Below are 24760 nucleotides of genomic sequence, written 5' to 3' on the forward strand. Positions count from 1 at the left end.
AAAGTGTTGGTCGTGACCATATTACCATTACACGTCCCCGTTCTCCTCCACCACAGTCTGGTCCGAAAGGTCCGGTCGCATAATGTTGCTTCGATATGTGTTGCGCTATGCTCGGGTGTCCACTGGGCACGCATTCGTGGGCCAACATTGATGGACCATGGCCATTTATTCGGTCATTCGGTCGTTCCGGGTCGTCCGTTCCCCGCACCGCTCGCCATCCACCCCGCCACGTGACCATCATCGATCGCCGCCAACACACATATCGCGCAGCGGCCCAATATTGCGTCGTTCAGCAGATTTTCCTTTTATGGTCCATTTTCCCTTTGCCATTCCTGATACTTCAGGGTGGCTTTTCATGGGAAGCTGGCACATCCTCCGGCAAATTGCGGGCCTGTTTCGTCTGGCTTTGCTCTGAGTTCGCTGGATGATGGAAATATTCGAATTGTATTTTTCCCACTCGTTCTACTAGCTTCTAACTCTTTATTGGTTGGTTTTTACTTCGCTGTTTGAAGTCCTGTTACAAATCGATTATGTTGATGAAGTTGTTCGAACAGTTTCGAAGAAGAGGATAAATCACAAAAAAAGAAGGAAAAACAAACTGTAACAAACAAAATGTTAAAAATGGCCATTAAAATCGTTTTAGTTTATAAATTAATTTATATGTTAGAAAAGAGTGGTACAACCTTCGATGCTTACCCAGAATTTATGTCAATTTTACTTTCCATTGCATATCGGTTCCATGCACGCATTTTTACCTCCCAAACTATGGTAGTGCTGCTCTTTTTATCCTTCACCGCAAGTAATCATTATTTTTCATTGCATTTCTCACTTGGTCGTATGAGTGCTACCTTGTGACAACGTTAGCCAACATATTTAAAAAACCTTCATAATGTCGGGGCTGTTCGTGATGAAGAACGTACTACACTTCCGTCACGCCGCTTAACGCTCCCGTTTCTCGGTGAAAACTTTCGAAATGGTGCCACAACCGCGCAGTGCAATGGCGCGGTTCCGCCATGCTGCAGAACTATTGCAAGGGGCTTATGCTCTTCTTTTGCTTTTTGTCATGATAAGAACCTACAAACATTACACACCATTTTTTACGCCCGCTCCCTGACGGCACAATTAATTAAACTTTTTACTATCCATCCAGAGCGTGAGCACTGGGTTTCCATTTGCTGGCGGCATTTGTGTCGTCCTCCTTTCGGAAGCCGTTAGAATTTATGTGCCGTTAGAACTACATCTTGCGGAATGACAAAAGAAACCCGAAGCAATGAAATAAAACTAACGAATTGCGACGAAACGTAACGCGGTGGAGACTCATAATGCAGTTTTGTACGAAAACTCTACCAAGCTAATCTCTACCTTTACCTCGCGCAAGCGTGACTCGCAGTGACTCGCTTAATTTTTGCTACCTTTACCGGCCGGGAAGAATTAATTTTTCTCACCCTCCCATTAGCGCCAAATCGTCGGCACATGATGCAATCGCGAGATGCAGCGAAAAATGGCCGGATTTATAGCCGGGACGCACGAACATGTGCGTGATGTGCGCCGTTTTCGGTACCGTTTGCTTCTAGGAAGAAGCTTGCTTTTCTTTTGGTTGCATTGCAATATCGGCGCTCCGTGTCTAGTAACGCTCGTAACATGCCATAACGTTTATGATACAAAGTTTTACCCTGTCAATCACTTTTAGGAAACCAAAGATGACACAATAGTGAAACACAACCTTTAAATAATCTATTTGTTTATGTACCTCTATCGAGCATAAACAGAATTATTTTTACAACTTATTCTTCTTTAACAATATATTATGACGGATTTAATAATATTCGCCCTATTGACTATGTCAATGATTGGATTTGAAAATGTTTAAGAAGAAATCAGAACACATACTAAGCTTCCAAAGATGCATACATAATTATTCTAAGGCCACCCTAAGCATTCCTTTTATAATTTTCTGGCATACTATTCATGAGAAAAGCAAATTAAATCACCTGCAAAAACCTACGCGATAAAACTGTGTGATTCGTGTTGCCAACGGCCACGACTCGTCCGGAACCAGCGCCCATCGCTCGGAACGCGATGTAATTGATATATGTGGTGGAGCGATTGTTTATTCAACCCGGGCGAACACATGCCGGGGACGCATTCTACCACCACACGCGGCCTGATACGAGTGATCGAGCAGTAATGCAGCATTTGTTCCAGTTGGCGCGAAATAGAAAACCACAGAGCCGTGATTTGCAACGAACTTGCCGACGGAGCGTCGAGCAAATGGCAAACCCCGCGGGTTCGGCTTGGTTGACATTCGACTGACATTCTCCGGTGGCCACAAGCCGTGCACCGGATACGGAATTGAAGGCAGCTGCTGGCGGGACGTGCTCTCGCAAAAGGGCGCACCACAGGGACGTGCCAGTAACGTTGACGGCATCTCTTCAATTTAGATTGCAAATTATTGAACCGTACCGTAAACTGGGCGGAAGGTTATTCCTGGAGGTAAATAAATAAACCAGAAGCATGTTGACTCTTCGACGCAGGGTGATTTGATCCTTGTGAGTTTTGTTAATAGAATCGTATACATAGGATTTAAATTAAATTATTCAAAGTAAAATGAAAGTTTCCTTTATATTTATTTAGATTTTCACTATCATGTGATGGTTTTCACATAAGTATTGATGTAATAAAATTTCTAAAATAACATCTACGATGAGTAACGATTTCTTTTCATAAGCTATCAAAACTGTCGTAATCGATCGAACAATCAAATTAAAAGCCACATTTTCTCGATCCATATAAAAATCAAAGCCCATAATCGTAAGCATCGCTCCACGGGTTTCACTGAACATTTCGTTCTGCTCATTGCATCTGTACACCGACGATTGCGTGCCAACGGCATCGTGTCACGGATGATATGCTTGTCAACCCATATCCGCATCATCCGTAGCATCCAGCGGAGGATAAAAGTACATTCTTTTTTTTTATTTTTGGGGTCGGGATCGCTGCCGACAAAAAAAAAAGGACTAAACATGGGCTAGGAATATTTCAAACTATGATTATTGCCAAACGAAACCGCAAGCCAATAAAACATTTGCTATGCTTCGTGATCTCGGTGATGTCGGTGGACCTTTTTTTCCCCCTCGCCATGGATGATCTGGAACGTGGTGAGGGGTTAGGAAGTATGAACAAAGCCGAAGCGGATGAAACAATGCTTCAATAAATAGAGGGGGAAAAACGCGAATCGTCCCCGTTTGAGAGAATCATATTTTCACGCACGAATGCATCAGAAGTGCCACCGCAAGGCAGCATGCATGACGCGTGTGGTTTAGTTTTTACCACTGCCCAAACCCACTCGAGGAGAAGAACATACCCCAGTTGGTCGTTGGAAACTGGGCCAAGCTGGGAGCGATGGGGAAGGTGCGTTGCGAACCTTATTCTTATGCGTCCATCGACTTCGTTCATTGGCGCACGAGCCCCAATTTGTACGCGACACTCCCGCCTTATGGCCTCAGGCGGTCTAGTTTCTTTTTCGGGGCCACTCGGGTGGGTCATTTGTAAAACTCAGCACGCATCAACCATCCACGCCTTTGAAACGGCGCCAGCTTCCACCCAGCTTCGGCCGGCGTGATGCCGCTCCCAAAGAAACGACAGACCGAGGTTTGGTTTCTCCGGGTTTTCCGGTGACACCATGATACATTTATCTCCAAGAAGCGGAGAGATCGAGGCGTAACCGGCACTCCCGGGAGTGGGTGGGGTACAATAAGCATAAACCGACCGGCGGCTGGCAAACATAATCTGAACCGGCGAAGAAAGAACCCGTTGATTGACGCGACGGTTTTAAGCATCATTTTTCGTAGGTTTCTTTCGTCTTTCGGGGCACACATCTGGTCAAACCGGCTCGGGGTGTGCCTGAGTGCCATACGCTCTCCGTTAGACCGATGTGATGTGATGAGTAAAACAAGGCACACAGATTCCCGCCACACCCGGAACTACGGCGGACTTCCGAATCGGGATGCCATGCGTGACGTCACGTAGTTTCTTTTTTGTATCAAAAAGCCCCGCAAACCCAAAGTGAAGGAACCCGTTTTGGTGAGCTACGTGCAGGAAAGAAAAATACATATCTAAACTAAAGCTAAAAAAGGGGAGACCAAAACACTAAAGAACTGCCAACATAACGATGGGCACTGGAGCAAAAAAAAAAAAAAAACACGCCACACAAATATCGTCTGATTGCTATCGAGAAAAAATACACACATCCGAATTAGACGAACCGAAACTGCCGAAAGGGATTCGGGTGTGGCGGGATGGCAGAAAGGATGTTCCGGATCACGGGAAAAAACATATGTTGAGGAGTTTTCCCGGTTGCCAAAGCGTATCGTATGTTGGTCAAATATCCGCAAAAAGCCATTCCTCCAACCATTCCCGAACCATACGCTTTTGGACGTGATGAAATCCTTCATGCCGTTACCCTTTTCTGAGAAACTATGCGAATAGTATGTTGCGGTTGTGTCCGGCTAAAACACTGAGAATGTGTACGAAAGGATTTCTTACCGTACCCGGTTGGAAACCATCTCCGGGGAACATCTTTTACCAAACCGTTGGAAGCGATTCGGGAGGATTAGTTTCTGGAGCGACGTACGTCAGTAGGGTGAAGAAACGCTCGCTTCGAACCGACAGATATTTATTATTCAGCTTAAAATCTTGATTAAAATTAGAATACCCCAACCGCGTTTCAACTCCATCAAAATCGAAGGCACGAAAGCGTATGCAGGTTATGTCGGATCCCTACGCTTCACAAGCGATAGTGAGAAGCATGTGACGACTTAAGACATCGCGTTCGGTTAGTGGAAAACGAGGGGAACGCTCCAAATTTAATCCCAACCCGGGGAAAACATCCGGATCGGCCCGTGCCGGAGATAAGATGATAGGTTCCCGCGCTGGGGATGGCTACCGGCACGCGTGCGAACATGCAAATCAGTGCCGAATGCCATCATCGCACGCTTATTGCCTCACGCACCCGCCCGAAACCCCGCCGGCAGACAGCTTGATCTGGCAGCATCTTGAGGCGCCCGGTAGTGGGGCACGTGAGTGGCAGGAAATTGAATGAAAATATATATGCCAAAATCATAAACAAATGAAACCGTCCTAATTTAATTTTCCCATCCGCACACATTCCGGGCACGGAGATTTTCGCTTTGATTTTCTTCTCCACCGAGCCGAACCGTCGTCGTTTTCGTCGTCGGCGCCGTCGACGTCTTGAGGGAAAGATCCAACCCGCCACCGGTTTCCGTTCCCCCGGAGGGTTTTGCGGTAGAGATGAAAGAATCCACACTCCTGGCGGCATATGCTGCCCAACCTTTCATCCAACCGAATTCCGGACGCGTGGGACACGGAAATAGAGACATTAGGACGTAATTGTTAAACTAATGTCACATGTGGACCGCGGCGAATTTCTGTGTGTATGCGTATGTGAGGGGTTTTTCCCCATTTTTAGCAGCTCGGTTTCGACAGAGTCGGAAAAGGAATGCTACCGAAATGCTTGTCAACGCTAATCTCGCGTCATGCGATGTATGATAAGGGTGGACCCCAGGATTGTGTGAAGTGAAGATTATTCCTTGACACTACGCAAGATGGGTTAAGGTGTCGCTTGTCTGTCACTTTGAAGACAGGGCGTCGTGTAATAAATGGATTTTCGTGTTTAACAGAGCGCTTTCGGGGTTGGCGTTGGAGCAGACCACTTCAAAGGCTTTGTCTACTTTCCATTTATATTAAAAAGGAAATCCCCCGATTAACAAAAACGTAACCGATTCACTTAACTTTGGAGCATTAATTCATTTGATCCAATTTTGAGATTTTAATCAACGAATATTAACACGAGTTTGTTCATTATTTTAATTCATCTCAACCACAGATTTAATTGATCCTTTTCAAAGTAAATTCTACCATTCTTCCAAATTTATGCAGTTTTCGAAAGAAAAACGAAGCTATAAATCATTATTTTGATAACAAGTAGATAAACAATCTGCCACATGGTCGAACGATTTGTGGCATAACACGCATGACCGTTAGGAACATATTTTCATAACTCCATTTGTTCTACACATTTTCCTCAAAGTGTCAAAGTGAATACCTCTCGGTCCCGGCTGCCGTACACGGAAAAGTTTGCCATTTTCACCCCAAACGGAGGCCGCCTCCCGAAGGCTTTCAACTCGCGTTTCCACATTTGCAGCCTGCAAAACCGTAGCAAAACCGCTTCAAACTATGCCCGGTCGAGCGGCGCTTTTGCGAGAGCATGTTGATTTTGGGGCGAACGCTGCATCGGAATTGAAAAACTTTCTCTACAACAGCGCGCTGTGTCTTCGAATTGCGTTGCACTTCTGCGGAAGCAAAACATAGAACACGAGCATTCGTTTCCAGGGAAAACTCGAACCGAATCGGTGTGAGTGGGTGGGATTCTCTAGGGGGCGGTGGTCCGTCTCCCCACTCGGCCTGGTCTAGATGACCCTGTGGTCATCCCGTGCTGGAAGCTTTCCATCGGGTCACCATTTCCCGACCGGACCCCGAGCACTGGTTGGTTTTTAGAGCGAAACCGTTTCATGCAACCGCTCCGGCCGGCAGTAGTACATTAACCTCGACACGCATCGGCACCCTCCGAGACTCCAACGGGGAGCGAGGGACGTCGCATCGCACCGTACTGAAAATATGCGCTAAACGAAGATGCTCATGTACATGTGTTATGCTAATTTATTCATTTCACCCAGGAAGTGCGGCGGGAAGGGTAGCTCAGAGCACTCTCCGGTGGCCGCAAACGCCGGAGTGTCATGATCGGGGGTCGCTGGGAAGACCGGGCGTGCCACACGACGACGACCGCAGTCAATTTTGGCGCCACCCCATAGCGGCGGCGAAGCCTTCTGGTGTGGCACTCAAGTGAAACTACTTAAGCCGCTTAGAGCGTAGTGGTAGTTATTGGCGTGGCGAGAGCAACGTATTGAAAGTTCGTCTGGCGGCCGACGGGCTTATGTTGGTTTTTCCTTTTCCCGCTGAACAGTCCTTAAACGATACCGGAGGTCGTATGGATCTTTTTTCCGTCGAGCTGACCTCACTCGCGCGCTGGCACCGAGCCAACGGGTTTTGAGGTGATTTCACTCCGGCTCGACACACTACGAGAGGTTTCGTCGTAGTAGTTTCTACCCCATCGCGACATTAAATAACCGCTCGATGGTTGAAGGGATCATTGGACTCTTCTTGAAATTGCTAAAAGAGAATTAAAAATCATGCACAACCCATTAAAATTCTTCGCATTCTTATGAATTCATTCGTTGATATTCTGCAACTAGGTATAAATAATTCGGACATATCAGTAATATTCAATAATCGAACTATTTTTGTTGGCAAATTCATGAAAATTTACGAAAAAAATGTAAAACGTCAATCACATTTCATAATATTTAATAAATGCTTAGGAAACTAAAAAGTTCCTTAATGCACACTCTCCCAATTTGTGGAGTCATCTCTGCTTCATCACCTGTCTAAGTTGTTCAGCCATCGCTCGCCTATGCACCACAAGTCTGACTTTGGTTAAACTAACCATTCGCAAACACTCAACCGTATCTCGCACCAGGTTGTGCACCAGATGCACCCTATGCAGCCTCTCTCAGCCCAGTTTGCCGAAGAGTTGCCCGCTGCGCGCAATAAACTTCGTAAACAAGTTAGTTCGGTGCAATTATCATCACCAGTGTTCTTCCCAGCGCGCTATCCAAGGCTTCCGGGCAATCTGCTTCTGCGCGAGCTTTTAAGGAACTTTTCCACCGCCGGATGAGTTCTTGCGGTGCGCTTTTCGTTTGACAGATGAGGCTCCGCGGCTCCAGTCACGGTGGGATAGATTACTTTATTATTTGAGTTGGCATCCATCGCCCGGGCGTAAAATCCCAACCCGAAACCTTCTGCGCCATTTTTTCCATCACGGAAAAATAACGCGCTCGGTGAATCGCTCTCCCCCGCACCATGTTTCGAAGTCCCATGCCAGATGCAGTTTCATCAGCCGCTCGCAAACTTCGTCCTGGCACCAGCTGGCTGCTGCCTCCAATCCCTTCCCGATGCTTAATTTCTTACGAACAAAAGCATCTCGTTAGTGAGGAAAATTAGCCGAAAGTCAAAATTAACTTCCCGAGCGCAATGGCGGACGATGATGGGTATTTACCTTCGGTTCGCGTTGGGCGCGGGCGACAGATTAGCGTGCAAGCAGTAACAAGAGCACCAAAAACCCAACTATTCCCAACGATGGGAAACGGTGAAGTATTTCATTGGAGAACGTGTACCGCACATCCCATCCTAACAGTTTTCGCTTTGATCATCCCTTCAGCTCAACTCGATCCCATCATCATCCAGCCACCTTTCCTGCACCGTTTTCCTCCGTCACTTCCCCCTGGTGCCAGTCTTAAGGAGCTTTCCATTCGATGGAATGGATTCAAGTCCGCGCGGAAACAATCTTAACACGCTTAGCAACTAGCGGGCGCCGCCGAAAGCCGATTTTGGCGAGATGGAAAAAGTTGCGAATATTCAATCAGCCCAAATCTTTAACATAATCTTGCCCAAGCGTGGCCCAACTCGACCATCATCCCATTCCGCTTTTTTTTCTCTCGCTCGCAAAGGTTTAAATTTACCTTGGCAGATAAATTATGATAATAACTTTCGCTATTCGTTCCATTTCTTCGTCATCGTCGTGAAGTTTGTCGCTTGTCGGCGAATTGTTTCGCGTTCGTTTTTCCCCCCGGGGGGTGGAGCTTTCTTTTGGAGGCGCTCCGTCAGCTCGTTGGCTGTCACTTCGTTCGGGTGTATTATCGCGGTGATTTCAGCCGCAAATTATACTCCCTTTGCTAGTCCCGCCAGTTATAATAATTTCCATTTTCAACCATTCCGTAAAGCAATCAGCAAATATTTAGCATAAACCATCTTTGGTTGAGCGATGGGACATTGTTGGGTTTTCCTCGTTGTGGTTATTTTTGGAGCACGTTAAAAGGGAAAAATTTGTCAAATAAAATATCTCCGGTTTTTTACCGTGTTCCTTTGCCTACTCAGGAAATGATTATGGAATTGGGACATTCCATGACAATCAAAATAATGATATCTGACCAGAGATACTTATTTTGAGCGCGTAGAAATTGAAGTGGATTGCCATAACTTCAAAAACATTTTAAAATTAAATTTCTGGTTTAATGCTGGTTTATGCTATATAAATATTCAAACATTATGTCACGAAACTGCGTTTTTAAAGCACTTACTTCCCTTTAATAATAACTGGTGCCTTCAATTGCGCTTTCTACAAACAAAAATCTCATTGGCGAAAACAAATTAATGATCTACAATGTAAATGATCTACTAACATCCTTATCCTGTTTGCAAGCGTGATAGACACCTTCGTTCCAATCATTGCTTGTGACATCGCCACCATTTGTTTTCCACCGTACTAGGAAAGGAAAATTAGCAATCATCCATCAGCAGCGCTCCGCACGCGACGCGCGCTAACCTAATTTCACCGTAAACCATGTTTTAGTACCCGAATTTTCCACCCCCGCGCTCTCCAACGCCGGCGTCGGCAGCAATTAGTTTAAGGTGTATGTTGATCATCAAACACCGTGTGCCTAATTGGATCAGCTCGCTAAATCTTACTCACCTGTGTGCGAGGTTAAAACAAGAGGATGGCTTTATCCATAAAAAAGCACGTGCTTTCATGGGAGGCCAAGGTTGTGTGCTTATGTTTCTTGGAGTCATGGATCATTACCAGAACTTGTAGGAAGAGGAGTGGGAAATGGGGCACTCTTGTACCCCTTCCTGCAATCTCTCCCCAATCCTCGAGCATGATGTGTTTTTCCTCGATACAGCAAATCCTTGTGCCCCGTTTTCAGGTGAACATACTTTTTGAGCATTTTGTTCTTCTAGACTTTCTTCGGTTCCGGGAAAAGTGCCCCGCCGAGCATCTGCTCAACCGAACACCAGCTTTATAGCTGAGCCGGAAAAACGGAAGAAAAACACGCACTCGACACGGCGTGGCACGGAAAATGCGAGGCAGCTTATTTTCAAGCGGTATTATTGAATTTGCAAATGCTGATTGATTACGGCAAATACCGTCCAATGTTTTCACCAACCTTCCACCGGTGCTGGGGGTGTTTGTTTGTTTTCTTCTTTATTTCCATCCCCATGTGCGCTTGTGTGTTCAACACGGGGTCGATCCGGTTCGGCAAACTGCTGGCCCTGGATCCTGCCGACGGAAAAACACGAACGACGCACGGTTGTGCTGTTCCGGGCACGCCGGGAAAATGGGGAGATGGTCGGAAGCCGATCGGAAAGGAATAAATGTGACTAATTTGATTTTTCAAATATTGATACACCATCAGGCACGCAAGTACCGATGTGTGGGTGCGCTGTTGCAGGACGAAAGGAAACGGAATGCGTTACGGACAATGTTCCTCTTCTAGACAAGCGGATGATTCGAATCTCGTTCCTTCCGCTCCGTGACTGGCAAAGCGGCACGAGCTCAGTCAGCTCGGAACTTTCCAGTATGATGCTGCCATTTCCAGAAGCATAGCAAACGATCCATTACGGACCGTTTTCGTAGCCATTCCTTGCAAAGGGGGGGGAGCAAAAAACAGCCAGCATAAGATCGACGTCCGACCTTTGGCTCAATGGACGGGGAACAATTGGCCCCCTACTGGAGAAGTAAAGTTGAGCCAACTTGACCAAAAGGAAAGGAAAGGCCAACATGTCACGGGCGGTGGCAACCTTTTCAACAACTCTTCTCGAACGATGCACAATGGGAGATGGCATTTGCGATGATGATAGTATTCACACGTGAACCGAATGTGGTTCGTAAAGGAAAACTTTCGCTCGAACTTGACTTGAACGGCGGAAGGAAAATAATCAAAATTAAAAAGAAAACACTATGAAACGAAGCTTACTTGATGTTACACAGTTGGTACTCAAGCAATGCAAGCCAATTCGGTTTAAATTAGTAGAAAAAATAAATAAGACATTTCCATGACCAACAAATATGAAACATATAAAGCGTAATGTTTATAGAAATCCATTTCCACGCTTTCTGAAATTGTTTTTATATCTTTTCCCGTTTTAATATCATCGCAACATAATAAGCGTCCCATATTATTCGGTTTCATGCGGAGTTATCATTCTGATGAAGGGGAAAAGTCCACCGACAAGCGGTGTGTTTGTACGTGTGTTCGTTGGAGTGACGTAGGTGTCGGATAAAAGTGAAGCGTCCGATAGCAACGTCACTCCCCCCCCCGCAGTGACCTCCGTTTGGCTTGGACTTCTCCTTGATGTGCCCGAAAAAGGAAGGTTCAGGTCAGCAGGATATGCTGGCATTTGATCCATTCGATACGAGCACACGGGGTGCGACCAAGCCCTCCCGCAACCACGGCCCACGCCTCGTCCGCACCGCCTCCGAACCTAAAGAGATTCATTTCCGCTCCCCCATTCCATTGGTGAATGGTAAACTTTTCCCATAAACGTTATCATTAATATCCTCGACACTGCGGCTACCGGACGTCGGAGCTCGGAGGCTTGGCTCGGTTGCCAGCTTCGATTCATCTCGCACCATGGCGTCACCGTCCCTCTTCCGCTCTCATCCTCACAACCCCCGCCTGCTCCAACTGATGGTGCTTTCCAATTTGAAAATCTCCCCCCCGGGAGCACTCACGGAGTGAAATAGCACATAAAAACCAGGGCAGCACATATTATAACTTTCCGGGAGTTTTTGGCCATCGCTTCCGCACCAACTCCGCACGCTGCAGGTGGAGAATTTTCATCGTTGCAGAGCAAAAAAAAAAAAATGAAAAACTATAAAAATGGCACACGCTGGAATGGTGTTCTTTTATTTCGCTTCTTGTTTTTCTTCTGCTTACTGCTACATTATTATTTTCCCATCCCGTTTGATCCCCGGGACTGGCGGAGCTTTATGGGCAAGTGCAATCGGGGAGCAATCGAAACCATTGCGAATCGGTATAGAAATTGATGGAATGTGGCCCGAATCCGTGGCATTTTCCCAAACAGAGAAAGCACACGTTGAAACGGACCCGCCGGGTTGGAATATTACATTCGGAAGAAATTTTCCACAACAAACGGATCTCGGTAGAGTGTTGGTTTGTGAGGAAAATGAATGATCGCGCTGGGTTGGGTTCCGGGGTGAAAAATGAACAAACCATTCAATCCGAAAGGTTTACACAATGATCCTTAGGGTGTTCTTTGGCGAAACTCTCCGTTCCATTTGAACCATCCCCATACATATGCATGTGGGCATTGGAAATGGATTCAGAACCTTTAAAATGGCTAGTGATTTACCCCTCGCCGCTCCCTGAGTGCTTCCGATTGGAATGCTGAAGAGCATAAATCTGAAACATTACGAACCCGGACGCGTCTGCTTTCACTCGCACACTCGTCGATGGTGTTGAACTGGAATTTATGATTCCTTCGGGCAGTTTTCGGGCTAGGGCCCATCATAACCATCATCGTGATGCGCCTCCACCATGAAATCCTTCCCTGTCCTTCCCCACAAGGCCCGAGCGGCGATGCTTCACTGATTTTCGCTTACGTACACACGTTACGCCCGCCTTCGAACACATGCAACATTAAGCGAGTTGATGTCTTGGCTGCTCCATTCGGAGTTTTACGAGGGATTAGAGCTGGGTGTTTGGGCCTAGGGCTGGAGGCTCGGTCGGAGCACTTTCTCACCCACAAGAACACACACTCGGGAAGACATGGGGCGGGGGAAGGTGCCAGCCGTTCTCGGCCAGAAGTTACGTATGGTTTATGGACTCGTTTGTTTCGCTCCAGCTTTACGACACCGAGGAGTGTTCGAGGCTGCTCCGCATGCTCGAATGCGGGAACCATTTTCGAGAGTGTTCGCTTGCAGCCGGGAAAAGCTGGTGCGTTAATGAAGTTCATCACGATATTAGGTGTCACTGGGTTGATGGGCTGCGGGTTTTATGACGCGAGCCGAAATGCGAATCACTGGACTCCGGGCGTGCTGCTCCACAAAGCAAACCTCCGGCCGGACGAATGACAAACCTTTTCCCTTTAAATGTTGCGAGCCGAGCGAGCTGCTGACTTACCCTGCGGACCTTCTGAGCCGAGGTTTTCTTCATTCCGCTTTTGATGAAACGCACGACTCACGGCTACGGCTCGTTGCAGAGCACGACCCGGAAACTTTCATCCATCTGGCGTGTGACGCCGAGTGTTGTGACTTAATTCCTGCTTAATGCACAACGACACCTCGTGGCTTAGCTTCGTTCAAACCGGAAGCTGCGATTGGATGGGAGACAAGCGGGGAGGTGAAATTATTATGCGTACAAAGTCCTACCGACCCTCTGGTAGTTCCTTGCTGCCTAAGGATGGGACGAGACTAGAACGGAAAAGTTATTACGTGAGATGTTTTTCAGCGAGATTTGACTACTCGGCAAACGCGGGAGGGATTTGTAAATAATCTCAGTTCAGAAAAGAAAGCTCAACTCTACAGCGCCTTTGGTTGGGATAAATCTTTTCATTAATTTTTTTCACAATAAGTTTCCGTTGTCTTAGTTAAACGCATCATCCTTGCTGTGATTTATAGGCTAGCAAAATTAGCCTTACAAGTTTATATCAAAGTTGAACGAAAACTTTAATCTTTGTTTATTTTTCTACCGAAAAACAATTTTGATTAAAATCGCAAAAGCCTTTCCTTAAGCTTCCATCTGTTTGTGACTGCTATCGTCACGTTTTGTCTGGTGTTGTTTACCCCGCTTTTTGTTCCACTTATTTAGATGAATTTATACCGGATAAGCCGAAGCTCATATCGATGAACAACTCAACCTAGAACATCCATTTCGAGAAGTGCAGCTTTGAGCCGCACATGCAGGTGATAATAAATCTGTCAGCTAGGTACGTTATTCCTGCTCCATCGAGTTTAAACAGACACACACACACACGAAACGAAAGGAAACAAAAAGCCTATACACAAATCTCCACCGCTCGGAAACAGTCATAAAATCCATTTAGAAAATGCACCATCCCATACACACACAGAGCTACCTTTTGTGGCACAATCATAACGTTGCATCGGGCTCGGTTGGTGCGCAGATTTATTTGCATTTGCCCAACCAACCCTCCCCCCGCAGGATGTTATCGCGACGCGAACCGTGTCACGCAACCAGAACACGTGGTCACGGGCAGGTGCAAACTTTTCCAATCAAAGCCGAACGGTAAATCGTGCACGACCGCAAAACGTAGAAACTCCAGGCCGGCCAAAAATGGCGTGAAGTGGCGTTTGTTTTCGGAATTGCGAACGATAGAAGAGTTGACCGCAGCAGAAAACACGAAAAAAAGGACACGATAGGCTAGGGACTGTAATTGAATCAGACCGATTTTTCGACACCTTTTCCACAGATTTTACCTTTGCGTACGAGCCGGCGGAAGGCTCCGGGCATCGAAGCGTTAAATAACTTTCCCGAATAAACATCTCCTTCCAACCGATGGACGCGAAGAGGTTATGCGCCGCTGGGGGAGAAAAGGCACCGCGAAACTCTCCACGGCACGATAGGGAATTTTAGATCCAAATCAGCATCGCTTACTCGCGGGCCACCCCCGAGAAAAGTCATTTTCCCGCTCCGGGTGGGGGAGAAAAAAACCGCAACTAAACACGGGCAAAAAAACCAGCCAGACCCTACAAACGGATAACTTCCCGATACAACCGGCCACGATCGGAAAACTAACAAAAACACGATCGAAGTTTTGCGGGATAGTTGTAGGATCGGCGAACCATAGAATGGGGAAAATCAAGTCGGGAAAAAACAAGGCCATACAAGTCCTAAACTGCTGCCACAATTGGGGAAAGTCCGTTGTGAGATAGCCTTCCGAAATAATAGAATAGAACCCACCCTTGGACTGTTTTAGGAGAACAACGGCCAGGTCAGCACCTCCAGGGAAGGGCGGATGTGGATGACCACAGAATTAAAATTGGGGACCAAATAAACTACCTCGCCGCTTGATGGACAGTGCAGCTCGAAACCGGACCGCGTTGAAACGACGGTGACACATATCCTGCACTCATTCGATTTCGATTCGACGCTTAGTCCTTCCCAGTCCTCGCCTGCTGCTTCTTCAAAATGCAAAGCCTAGTCACAAAACAACACCCCACAGCTGGGCAACTGTTTCAGCCTGAAAGAGCCATCGACGAAATGCCGCGCCCGAGCCGGTGGCCGTTGCCCAAAAAAGCGACGTGGCAGTGTCCAGTGTTGGTCCCGCGGCAGCAAAACGTTCATCAGACGAGGATGATGTCCGCTGATGATGTTGATAGAGTTTCGCTGGCGCGACGCTTTCGCCTATCTCGGGAAAACTCGTCCACGCCGTATCGTCGAAACGATCCCCCGCCCGACCGGGGACTCGACCATAGGAGGATGTTTTTGTTTTTGTTTCGCGAGCCGCGATCCTCTTTCGAACATTTTGCTGCCATCGAGGAAGGCGTTGGTTTTGCCCGTTTTTCTGCCTGTTCCGGACAATTTTTGACTCGCCCTACTCGTGGACTCACGGGCGCACGTTTTGAGCGTTTTGCACTGGTAGCAGCATTTAAGCCAAACAAAAACCATCGCTTTGTGCACTCCGGGAAAATGTACCGGGAGCATTGTACATGCACTGATTTTTAAGCCCGAAGGAGGAATCGCGGTCCGTGCGAAATGCAATTGACATTGCGCTCCACTTGGTGCTATCGCACATGTTTTGATGGCCCCTATTGTCGCCCGATGTGGGCGCGAGTTATTAGCGAAATGTGCAGCATCACGTGTGCTCCCGTCGGGGTCTGCGTGGCCTGCATTTTCTATGATGCAAGCGGGACGAAACACATGCGTCTAAGTAGCTGCAAAGGATGGTACTCTCTCGGAAACACCATTGACAAATCTATCATGGAACAATTTGTTGCTCAAATTGTTATAATCAATTCTCTTACCCAGGGCTCACGAAGTGTAGCCTTTCCCTTAATCAAACGGTAACGTGAAAAGTTTTACCGAATACTGTTTTGTTTGAGCCGCACAAACAGAAACATTCAAAGTTTCCGATTTCGACGAAATGGTTATTATTTTTCGTCCTTCAAAGTTATCCCTGGCCCGGAGTAACTTTTTCCACTTTTGCTAAACATTTATAAACAATTTCTTCCCATTGCCGCAAACCATCTCGGAACGATTGGAATTAATTTACAAAACATCATCGATCGAAGGAATCATTTGCGGAAACTTTTCTCACTTCTCGCCCTAGCCGGTGGGCAGCTAGAGAGTTTGCCGACGAGCAGAACGCTACAGCCGCGCGCTGAAGAGTCAAAACTTGGCGAAAGAAAAACTTTAACATAACTGGCGTGCCGGCAAACTGGTTGCATTTCGTAAGTTTAGTTACTCTTCGCCGCGTCGGCATGCATTCGTACTTTGAACTCTTTGAAAGGCAAAAAAGTTATCAATAGGTTTTTTTTTCGGTCAAATGTTTTATGGTAGAGCGAACGCGTTTGGGAGGGAAGTATCGATATGAAAATTCGGTAACGGATACCACCGACATTTATCCAGTCGGTAAGCAATGAGAAGAAAAGCATTGAATTTTCCACTCAATCCGAATGTTTCTCCCACGCTCAGGCGGGATGCTTTAATAAACGAACAGATGAGAAAACCCTCCTCACGACAACAAGCGCGTAAACGAAAGCTGCCCAATGTGACCGATATTCAGGACTTCGGAAAAATAATGACGAGCCAAACGAGCGAACGCGACGCCAGGACACCAGGCGAAGGTGAACGACGAAGTGAGAAGCATTTTTCATGCCATTGCGTCCAGTTTTCGATTTTGCGCTCGACAAAAGCGGATAACTTCCGTTCGATGTTCCATTTTCTCTGCAACGGGGAAGGGAGGGACAAAAACTCGCCATTCCTTTATCCGCCGGAGGGGGAGAACCGGGGATTGGCGAACGTCACGAGCTGTGGAATGTTATTTTCCTCCCGTTGGACAGTATTTTTCCTGGTTCTTTCGCAGAGTCCCTCTTTGGTCCTCGTTTTCTGATGTCGATGTTTTCTTAGCCTTTTCGGTTCCTACGGGCGGTGGCGAGACCGAGGAAGCGCTCGTGAAGTGGTCGGTGAAGCCACAGGAAATGAAAGTATAATCTTACGGTTGGAAATTTTTCCATTCAAATGCGCCGAATGACGATCGCATCGTTACGATAACAGTTTGAACAGGGCGATGCCAGGCACACAAAGAGGATTCAACGAGCGAAAGCTCGAGGAAGATGGGAAGGGCCGGGAAAGAAAATCCATAGCCATTGTACCATTCAGAAAGGGGGGGAAACGTGACGGGAGGGGGGGAATGAAAACGTACAATTGCAACATTAAGAGACACCCGAAGCTAATTTTAATTTCGGCGATCATTAAGCTTCCTCGTCCTTGCGCTCGTTCGATGGCGTACCAACAAATGACCCACCGTCCTTTTGGCCATGAGTTTTTCCAATCTCAGCCCCCCGGAACGACTTCGTCCAATTTCCCGATTTGTGGGCCAGTGTTTCTATGATCAATCCAGGCGCATTTTTCGGTACGGCTTTTCAAACCAGGAGAAAAGGAAAAAAAAACCGCATCGAAATTGTAACCAATGCGGAGGGTGATAAAAAAAATGGATAAACCCGAAACGACCGGTCCGCCTCCGTTATCCTTCGACTCTTCTTCGCCGCTTCCCTCAAATAACTTCACTATTTGGCAGTGCAATCTCCTTTGCCGTTCGGTTGCTTTTGTTATCGGAAGAGGGGCCGGGGTTTTGCAAGCGACGTGGCCGGAACCGAAGGACGCTTAAATAAATCGTTCATGTCAGGGTGTATCAATGATTAATTAATTCTAGAGAAACTCATTACCCGAACCGAATTGGAACGAAGCGAACCGAAAGTGAATCCGGTGGAAAACCGGTTTGGAAGCGGGGAATCCTCGCAAGGTCCTCGTCCCGTTTCGGCTTCGATCGAGGCGCAGTACTTTTCCCCGGCAAGGAAGGATCACCGTTGACGATAGGTTTTTGAAAGACTACCAACCGGAAACGGCTTGGGCGTCTCTAAATATTCATTCCTTTTTGCTTCCACCACTTGCATCGAACGGCGGTGCCTGGTTGAATAATGGATATCCGCGGCCGACTGTAGCCGTCTGATTTAGTGGCCGAAAAACTTGGATGGCGTGGATTATAAATACGCGGCGCGTAAATTAAACCTAATCAAGCGGCACGTCCCCGGGGACGCCCCTTCCGGAGCGAGTCTTTATTTCGTGATTAATTTACTTTTATTACGAACATTAATATCCCATCATGATGCGGTTCGCAGGAGTGGGGGGATGGTAACCCCACCATCGTGTGCCCTCCAGGGTTTCACTCTTTGCTGATATTCAATTTGTCAACAGAACATCAAACCATCGCTGATGGTTTATGTCTTACCACTGTGTCTTCTTGCTTGAGTGTCATTGAGGGATCTGGGATAATATTATTATGGTAACAGCTTACTCGGAAGTAGCCGATTTAAAATTCATAGCATCATCCAAGTTTTAATTGATCAAAAACAAGCATCCCTGGATCTTGTGTAAGAAATTCAATACCGGGAACTGAAATCGGACATGCATAATTTAAATATCTTGCGTCCAAGCGATTACTTTAAATTTCTACTCTCTTGCCAACGGCTTGCCTCTGGCGTATTTCGGTGTTCTCCGGCATTTTCCAGGACCATCCGACCATTACATTCTTTGTCCGAGAGGCTGCCAATGCTTTCTACTCCATTCGCTGTTTGTTGGCAGTCGGCCAGGAATTTTAGGTCCATCGGATCGGATGTTTTTCTTTTCCGCCCGCTTCCTTTCTCTCACTCATATAAGATAAGTCATATTTCACCAAGCCACAACCTGTCAGAAGCTCGCTCGGTGCGAGACATATGGTGGTTTTGAGCCTCTTTCCGTTTCCCTGGGCTCCCAAACCAGATGCCGGCCCAAGTGCCCCGAAAGCCGGACTAATTGCGATGCTAATAGCGTTGTTTTGGCCGGGATGGCCGATTCTTTATCATTTCGCCCGCCTTCTTCATTTTTCTCATCACACACTTTCTCTCTCTCTCGCTCCCTGTCTCGTTTCTCGTACAGTGACCATAGGACTGCAGCGGTTCGCCGAGCAGCCCAAATACACCGAGGTGAACCCGGGCCAGGATGCGCTGCTGGTGTGCAAAGTAATTGACAAGCGTGGCGTCTGCTCCTGGCAGAAGGACAACAAACCGGTCGGCATCTACCCGAAGAAGTACGAGTGGGCCAGCCAGTACGGCATCGGCCAAACCGCACACGTCGGCGGTGACTGCTCGCTCTGGGTCCGGGCGGCCCAGCTCGAATTCGACGACGGCCTGTGGGAGTGCCAGGTGACGGCCAGCGACTTTACGACGCAGGACGCCCTAACCAGTCAGCCGGTGCGATTGGTGGTGCGAGGTGAGTACGTTATGTGGCCTCTTTCGGTCAAAACATTAGCAAGCCAAGAAAGATGGGTGCGTTTCTAAGGTTATTTAATTATGGTCAGTATTATTTACATTCCCAAGAGTTACACAATTAAATTATATTTTTATTTAAAAAACCAGAATTCCTCTGCAATCTTATACTAAATCAAACGCTAGCTAAAGCAATTACGTTCATTACAATTTATTTCAAACAATTTCGACAAGCTTTAAATTGTTATCAAATAGATTATATTTCATCAAGTTGTTTTAACTGATTTGTATGATTGTAGTTTTTCAATCGAACAAACTTTTCCATTGCCTTCATGAATACCCTATGCAATATTGAGTACCTATCAGAAAGTAGTTCATTTAAGCCACTTTTATGAATAGCCCGAAGTGCTTCAATTTCGGGAAGAATTATTAAAAGCAAAATCCGCCATTTACCCTCATTATTCCGACCGAACTGAACGACCGACCTACCGCGGGCTGCAGCCGTAATGAAATGCAATATCCACTCGACTAATGCAGTTTTCCGATGCACTTCCACGCTCACCCTCCGCAGTTCCTCCCCAGCGACCCAGATTAGAGTACGAAGGCGTCCACGTTCCGCCCGGCCACAACGTGACGGTCGATTCCGGTGCCGTCGCGACGGTAAAGTGTGTCTCGCACTACGGAAACCCGCCGGCGCAGCTGAAGTGGTTCCTAGGTAAGTATCGCCATGATCATCATCGCCGTCATTATCATTTTTACCATCACCACCGATTTTTATCGTCCAACTTCGCGGGCGAATTCGGTTCACATTTTTTTAATCCACTTTTCGGTCGGCAAACTCAATACGCGGCGTTGGTTCGAAGCATGGATTTCGATTTTTAGTGCAACTGCAGTAAAAATAAAAAAACACCGTTAAAAAACTCGTCTTTCGCACCGGTGCCGTTTCCGTTCTACACCAGTTTCCGGTTGTGTTATGGGGAGATCTATCTCCGCGGTTTTCCGTGCCGGCTGTGGTATTGACTTTTTATCAACGAACGATCTTTCGAGCGTGTGTACATACGTGGAGTATTTGCAGGCACCATTCTTTCTTTGCGAAACGATTGCATCACTGGAAACTGGTGAACGTTGAAACAAAATGGAGCTTTTTTACCTAACAGATCATTCTCTGTAAAGGTATTAAGAGAGAAGTAACGAATGCCGAATTACCATCGTTCCAGGAGTTCCGTTCTTCTTACTCCATTTCAACGCACTCAACTAAATAAAAATGAAATAATGACAAAAAAACAAACCCAACGAACACGAACGAACACACGTTGGGTAGTGGAAATTAAAAGCCTACCGAAACGCGAACTGCGGGAAAATAACAACCATCGCTAAAAGCCATCCGCAGTTTTTTTTCCAGAACTCCCAACGAGGCGAGCGATGAGTGGGGTGGATTCGTAAATAAGCTTAAAATTTAAATCCGCCTTTCGGTTTTTCCTGTTTTTATGTTGTGTCCTGTTTTTTCCTCTTTCCATTCTTTCTGGGGGTCTTTCCGTTACCTGCCCTCGGCGATTTTTTTTCTCACTCTCTTTTCTCGTATCACATCCATAAAGCATCCCGCAGGGCGAACCCGGATGGATCACTGGACCGTATTATTTCGGGAGGGTTCTTGATTCCGGATCCCGTTGAAGTGATATGCAAATTTGGTGTTTGGTGGCCGGCTCCACTCATCGCTAACGAGGGTGCAGGTCGGCGTGGGGTGCGGGTTTGTGCAGGTTGTTCTGTTTAAACCACCCTGTGCCACTACATACGTTGAAAATGAGAGTTCTCTAGGAAGGTGGTTGGAAATATACTCGCGGTATTCGTAGAAAACGTTCGTCGTATCGCAAAAACAAAAATCAAAATCACACAACTCCAGCAGCTTCAACCAACGAGGAAACCATCACCGTTCATAGATTGGTGCGCTATTAAGTAGTTCAGTTTTCCCGGTTGCCAGTCGGTTCTTTCATCACAGTTTTTATTCAGGATTGCGTTGAATTTTCCCATAAAGAGTTTCACATAGGCTTCGCGTAGTATTTAATTAATAGAAGCTTTTCATAAGCGTTAAAACTCTACACGGCTAGCATTGAGAGTGTCTATTGGTTGTTAGAATGGTTGTTGAACCGTTTCACACCAGAATTGAACTTCACGGAAGTTTTGTCTGGTGTGGAAAAATTCTGAGTTTGTGTAAAACGGAAATGTAAAGCAACAAACAATATCGGCTATCCCAAAAACCCAATGATTGGGTAAATCCAATAGCCCAATATGATCTCTTTTCTGACTATCTACGTACAAAAGGGGAAAAAGTATCGTAAGCCCTTAACGGGCAGGCATGACCAACATATTCGTTACGCCAAGAAGTTGAAGAATATGATCATTTTTTAGAAGTTGAAGAATATGATCATCAAGTGCATTGCATCATGCAACTAGAAGTAGTTTGTATAGATGAGGGCACTTCTGTTGGAAATTCAAGAAAAACTAATAATGATTGGTATTCATCGTGAATAGCTCAAAACCGAAGCACGATAGTGGTGAAGTAAAAAACGCACGCCTCCTAGGAGCCAACTCATCGTTACGATTCCGGTTAATACAGATTTATCCCACTGGAAACGACAGCACATGCGTCCACACAGCCACCGCACAGCTTCCTACACCGAGAGCGACTCCGTCAGGATTGAGTTTTTGTTTACGTCTACGTTGCACCAACGAACCACTTTCCCAACGCGAGCCACACGGTGTGAGATGAGATGTGCTTGGCGAATATTAAAAGCAGCTTAATGGAATTTTAAAATGAAAATCTGCACCCTACGAGAGGGGCTTGCTTGCCACTCGAGCGCGCAGCGAAGGATCCTTTGGCGGGGTGTTTACATTGCCCAGGATGCAATACTTTACATCGTCTCAGTCCGCAAAACTCAGGACGCGGGTTAAAAGCGCATCCGCGTGGATGCAATAATGTTTCGCAGCTGTTTTTTGTTTGCCCTCACCGAAAGGCCAAACCGGCGAGCACTTCAAAGTGCTGGCACCTTCAAGTCTACTTACAAAATTGCACATTTTCAGCCCAAGCCCCTCGAATCCTCGGATGAGTGAGAGACGGGAAAATAAAATTGAGAAAAAATAAGTAACGAGTGTTTGTAACTTCCAAATCATATTTCTCTTACCAGTCCAAAGTATGAAGGAGAGATCTGAATCTTCTTTGATTATGGTTTTTACTTTAAAGTTTTTAATTCCAATTTGTTATCTAATTCATGACTACCATACACTCATTATTGATAATTAATCAATCGTTCCTGTTTCAGGTGATCAAGAGGTGTCTCCCCTTCACCCACAAACCAATTCAACGGAACCGGACAACCCCCGGACCTGGTCGGCCGCTTCCGTGGTCCAAGTTCCGGCTAACAAAGAGCGGCACGGAACCATCCTGAAATGTCTCGCCTTACACGAGTCATACGCGGCGCGTTCCGTGGCCGTCGAAGGTCGTCTCGATGTGAAATGTAAGTTATCTGAATCGTCTACACCAATCTGGAACATTTCTTATTTATGTGTTTTGTTTTTAAGTGTTTTGACACGATTTAGTATTATTTAGTATTTATTTGTATTTAATAAGTATTTATTTGTGGTTCCATCGAATAAAACAGCATTACAACAAGAACATGGCAAAAACAAGTTTTATAAGCTCCTTTGCAAACGCCCGGATTATTACTTGGAATTTTCTTCTGATAATAAGGTCAGCAAACGTGCACGAACTGTTCAGCTTTGTTGTTTGAGTAATTGGATCTGGGAATATACTGTCTACTGCTCTTTATGCTCTAACCGTGTACTCTTCAATCCACCATTTCATGATTCCCTCTGGTTCAAACAGGAGTTCTTCGAAGCACAACCAACCATTTTCATCCCCATCGCCATTTCAGTAGCGTTTCAGTTTCTCCACCCTCTTTCCAGTCAACCTCAATTAATATTGTTTTATCAGCGTCAATAAATATTTATACTGGCGCACGTTCGAGCAATGCTGCCTCGCCTTCGGGCATGCATCGGGTGCATCGGTGATGGTATTTTAATTCGTGTGTCAGAGTATTTTTTGTTTCCCTCCGCGCGTTGGAATGGAGTCATTTTGTTTTCTTGCTTCATTTTTTTCCTCCTTTAAGTTCCCGACTGTTTTTCCCTCGTATTCTGCTTTTCAAACTGACTCGCCATCACTATCGACGCGTTGTGGGCGGGTTGCAGTTGACCTCGTATTGAGATTTCCTGGCCAGTTGACAGCTGACCCGATCAAGGCCGGACCCGCACGGTGTTTTCGTGTGCGTTCGTTTGAAATCATAATATATTTACTATGCGAGCACAAAAATGGCCGCAAGCTGCAGCAGTGGCAGTGGAAAATTAATGAGCAGAAGAGAAGTCGCAACAAAAATGGACCACCCATTGCAGGATCAGTCCCCGTTTTAATTTTCGTCTTCTGCAACCGGGTACGACGTGACTGAAATCGATAAATTTTGGCGTTGTAGTGCACCGTGTTTTCGCTGTGTTAAGCCTGGGAGCTTGGCCCTGTCCTTTCTTTTGTGTTTTAATTCCACCGCAGTTGTAGTTATGTTTTGGTGCATTTTATGCACTTTTTTTTTTGTAAAATATGATTTATTTGTACAGTTTATACACGGGTTTACATTATATTAGGTATATTATTAGTTAACGGTTGTATATTAGGTAACAAGTAAAATCCCTGGGATTTGGTATGGTGGCCCTTATAGGGGCAAGGAACACGCGAGAACATTCAGGTCAATCACACGATCGTTGTTTCCAACGATGTGGATGATGTAGTTGGCGAAATGATAGAGTACCGTGAGGCGTGTACTGGTGCTCATTCCGGGGAGAACTGGCCATCGTAGCCCCGTGAACGTACATGACCACCCCGGAGCATCACTGTGAGTCACATTTCGCAGCAGGTCCCAGGCCGCGGTGACTCTTGGACACAGTGTGAACTTGTGCTCCAGGGTGTCCACTTCGGGGCACGACGCACACGTGTCCGCTGGTACTCGCCCCATCCGATGCAGCAGTTGACCATGTGGAATCTTTCCGTTTGCGAGCAGGTACAGAATAGATCGCTGTTCTGATGGGAGTCTTCTGTCCAGAATATTGCTCCAAACAGTTTTCCACCTGACTCCTGGTGTGCAGGACACCTTTGGCTCCGGTAGGCGATTAACCAGGAGCCTCCGCAGCGATCGGGATGATGGGGCGTCAGCGAAACCTGGGGCGTACGCTAGCTGT

At 46.5% G+C, this 24760-nt stretch overlaps 1 protein-coding gene across 1 annotated transcript in view; it reads left to right on the forward strand.

The window, feature by feature from the left end:
- LOC131286613 (B-cell receptor CD22) overlaps window positions 1–24760 on the forward strand; it is a 68280-nt gene that overhangs the window by 23797 nt on the left and 19723 nt on the right. Inside the window, exons 2-4 of the mRNA XM_058315592.1 lie at window positions 19155–19487; window positions 20055–20198; window positions 22801–22995. Coding sequence (XP_058171575.1) covers window positions 19155–19487; window positions 20055–20198; window positions 22801–22995 — 672 coding nt within the window. The remainder of the gene's footprint in view (window positions 1–19154; window positions 19488–20054; window positions 20199–22800; window positions 22996–24760) is intronic.

Source organism: Anopheles ziemanni, chromosome 3 (genome assembly GCF_943734765.1).
Source record: "Anopheles ziemanni chromosome 3, idAnoZiCoDA_A2_x.2, whole genome shotgun sequence".
Lineage (NCBI taxonomy): Eukaryota > Metazoa > Arthropoda > Insecta > Diptera > Culicidae > Anopheles > Anopheles ziemanni.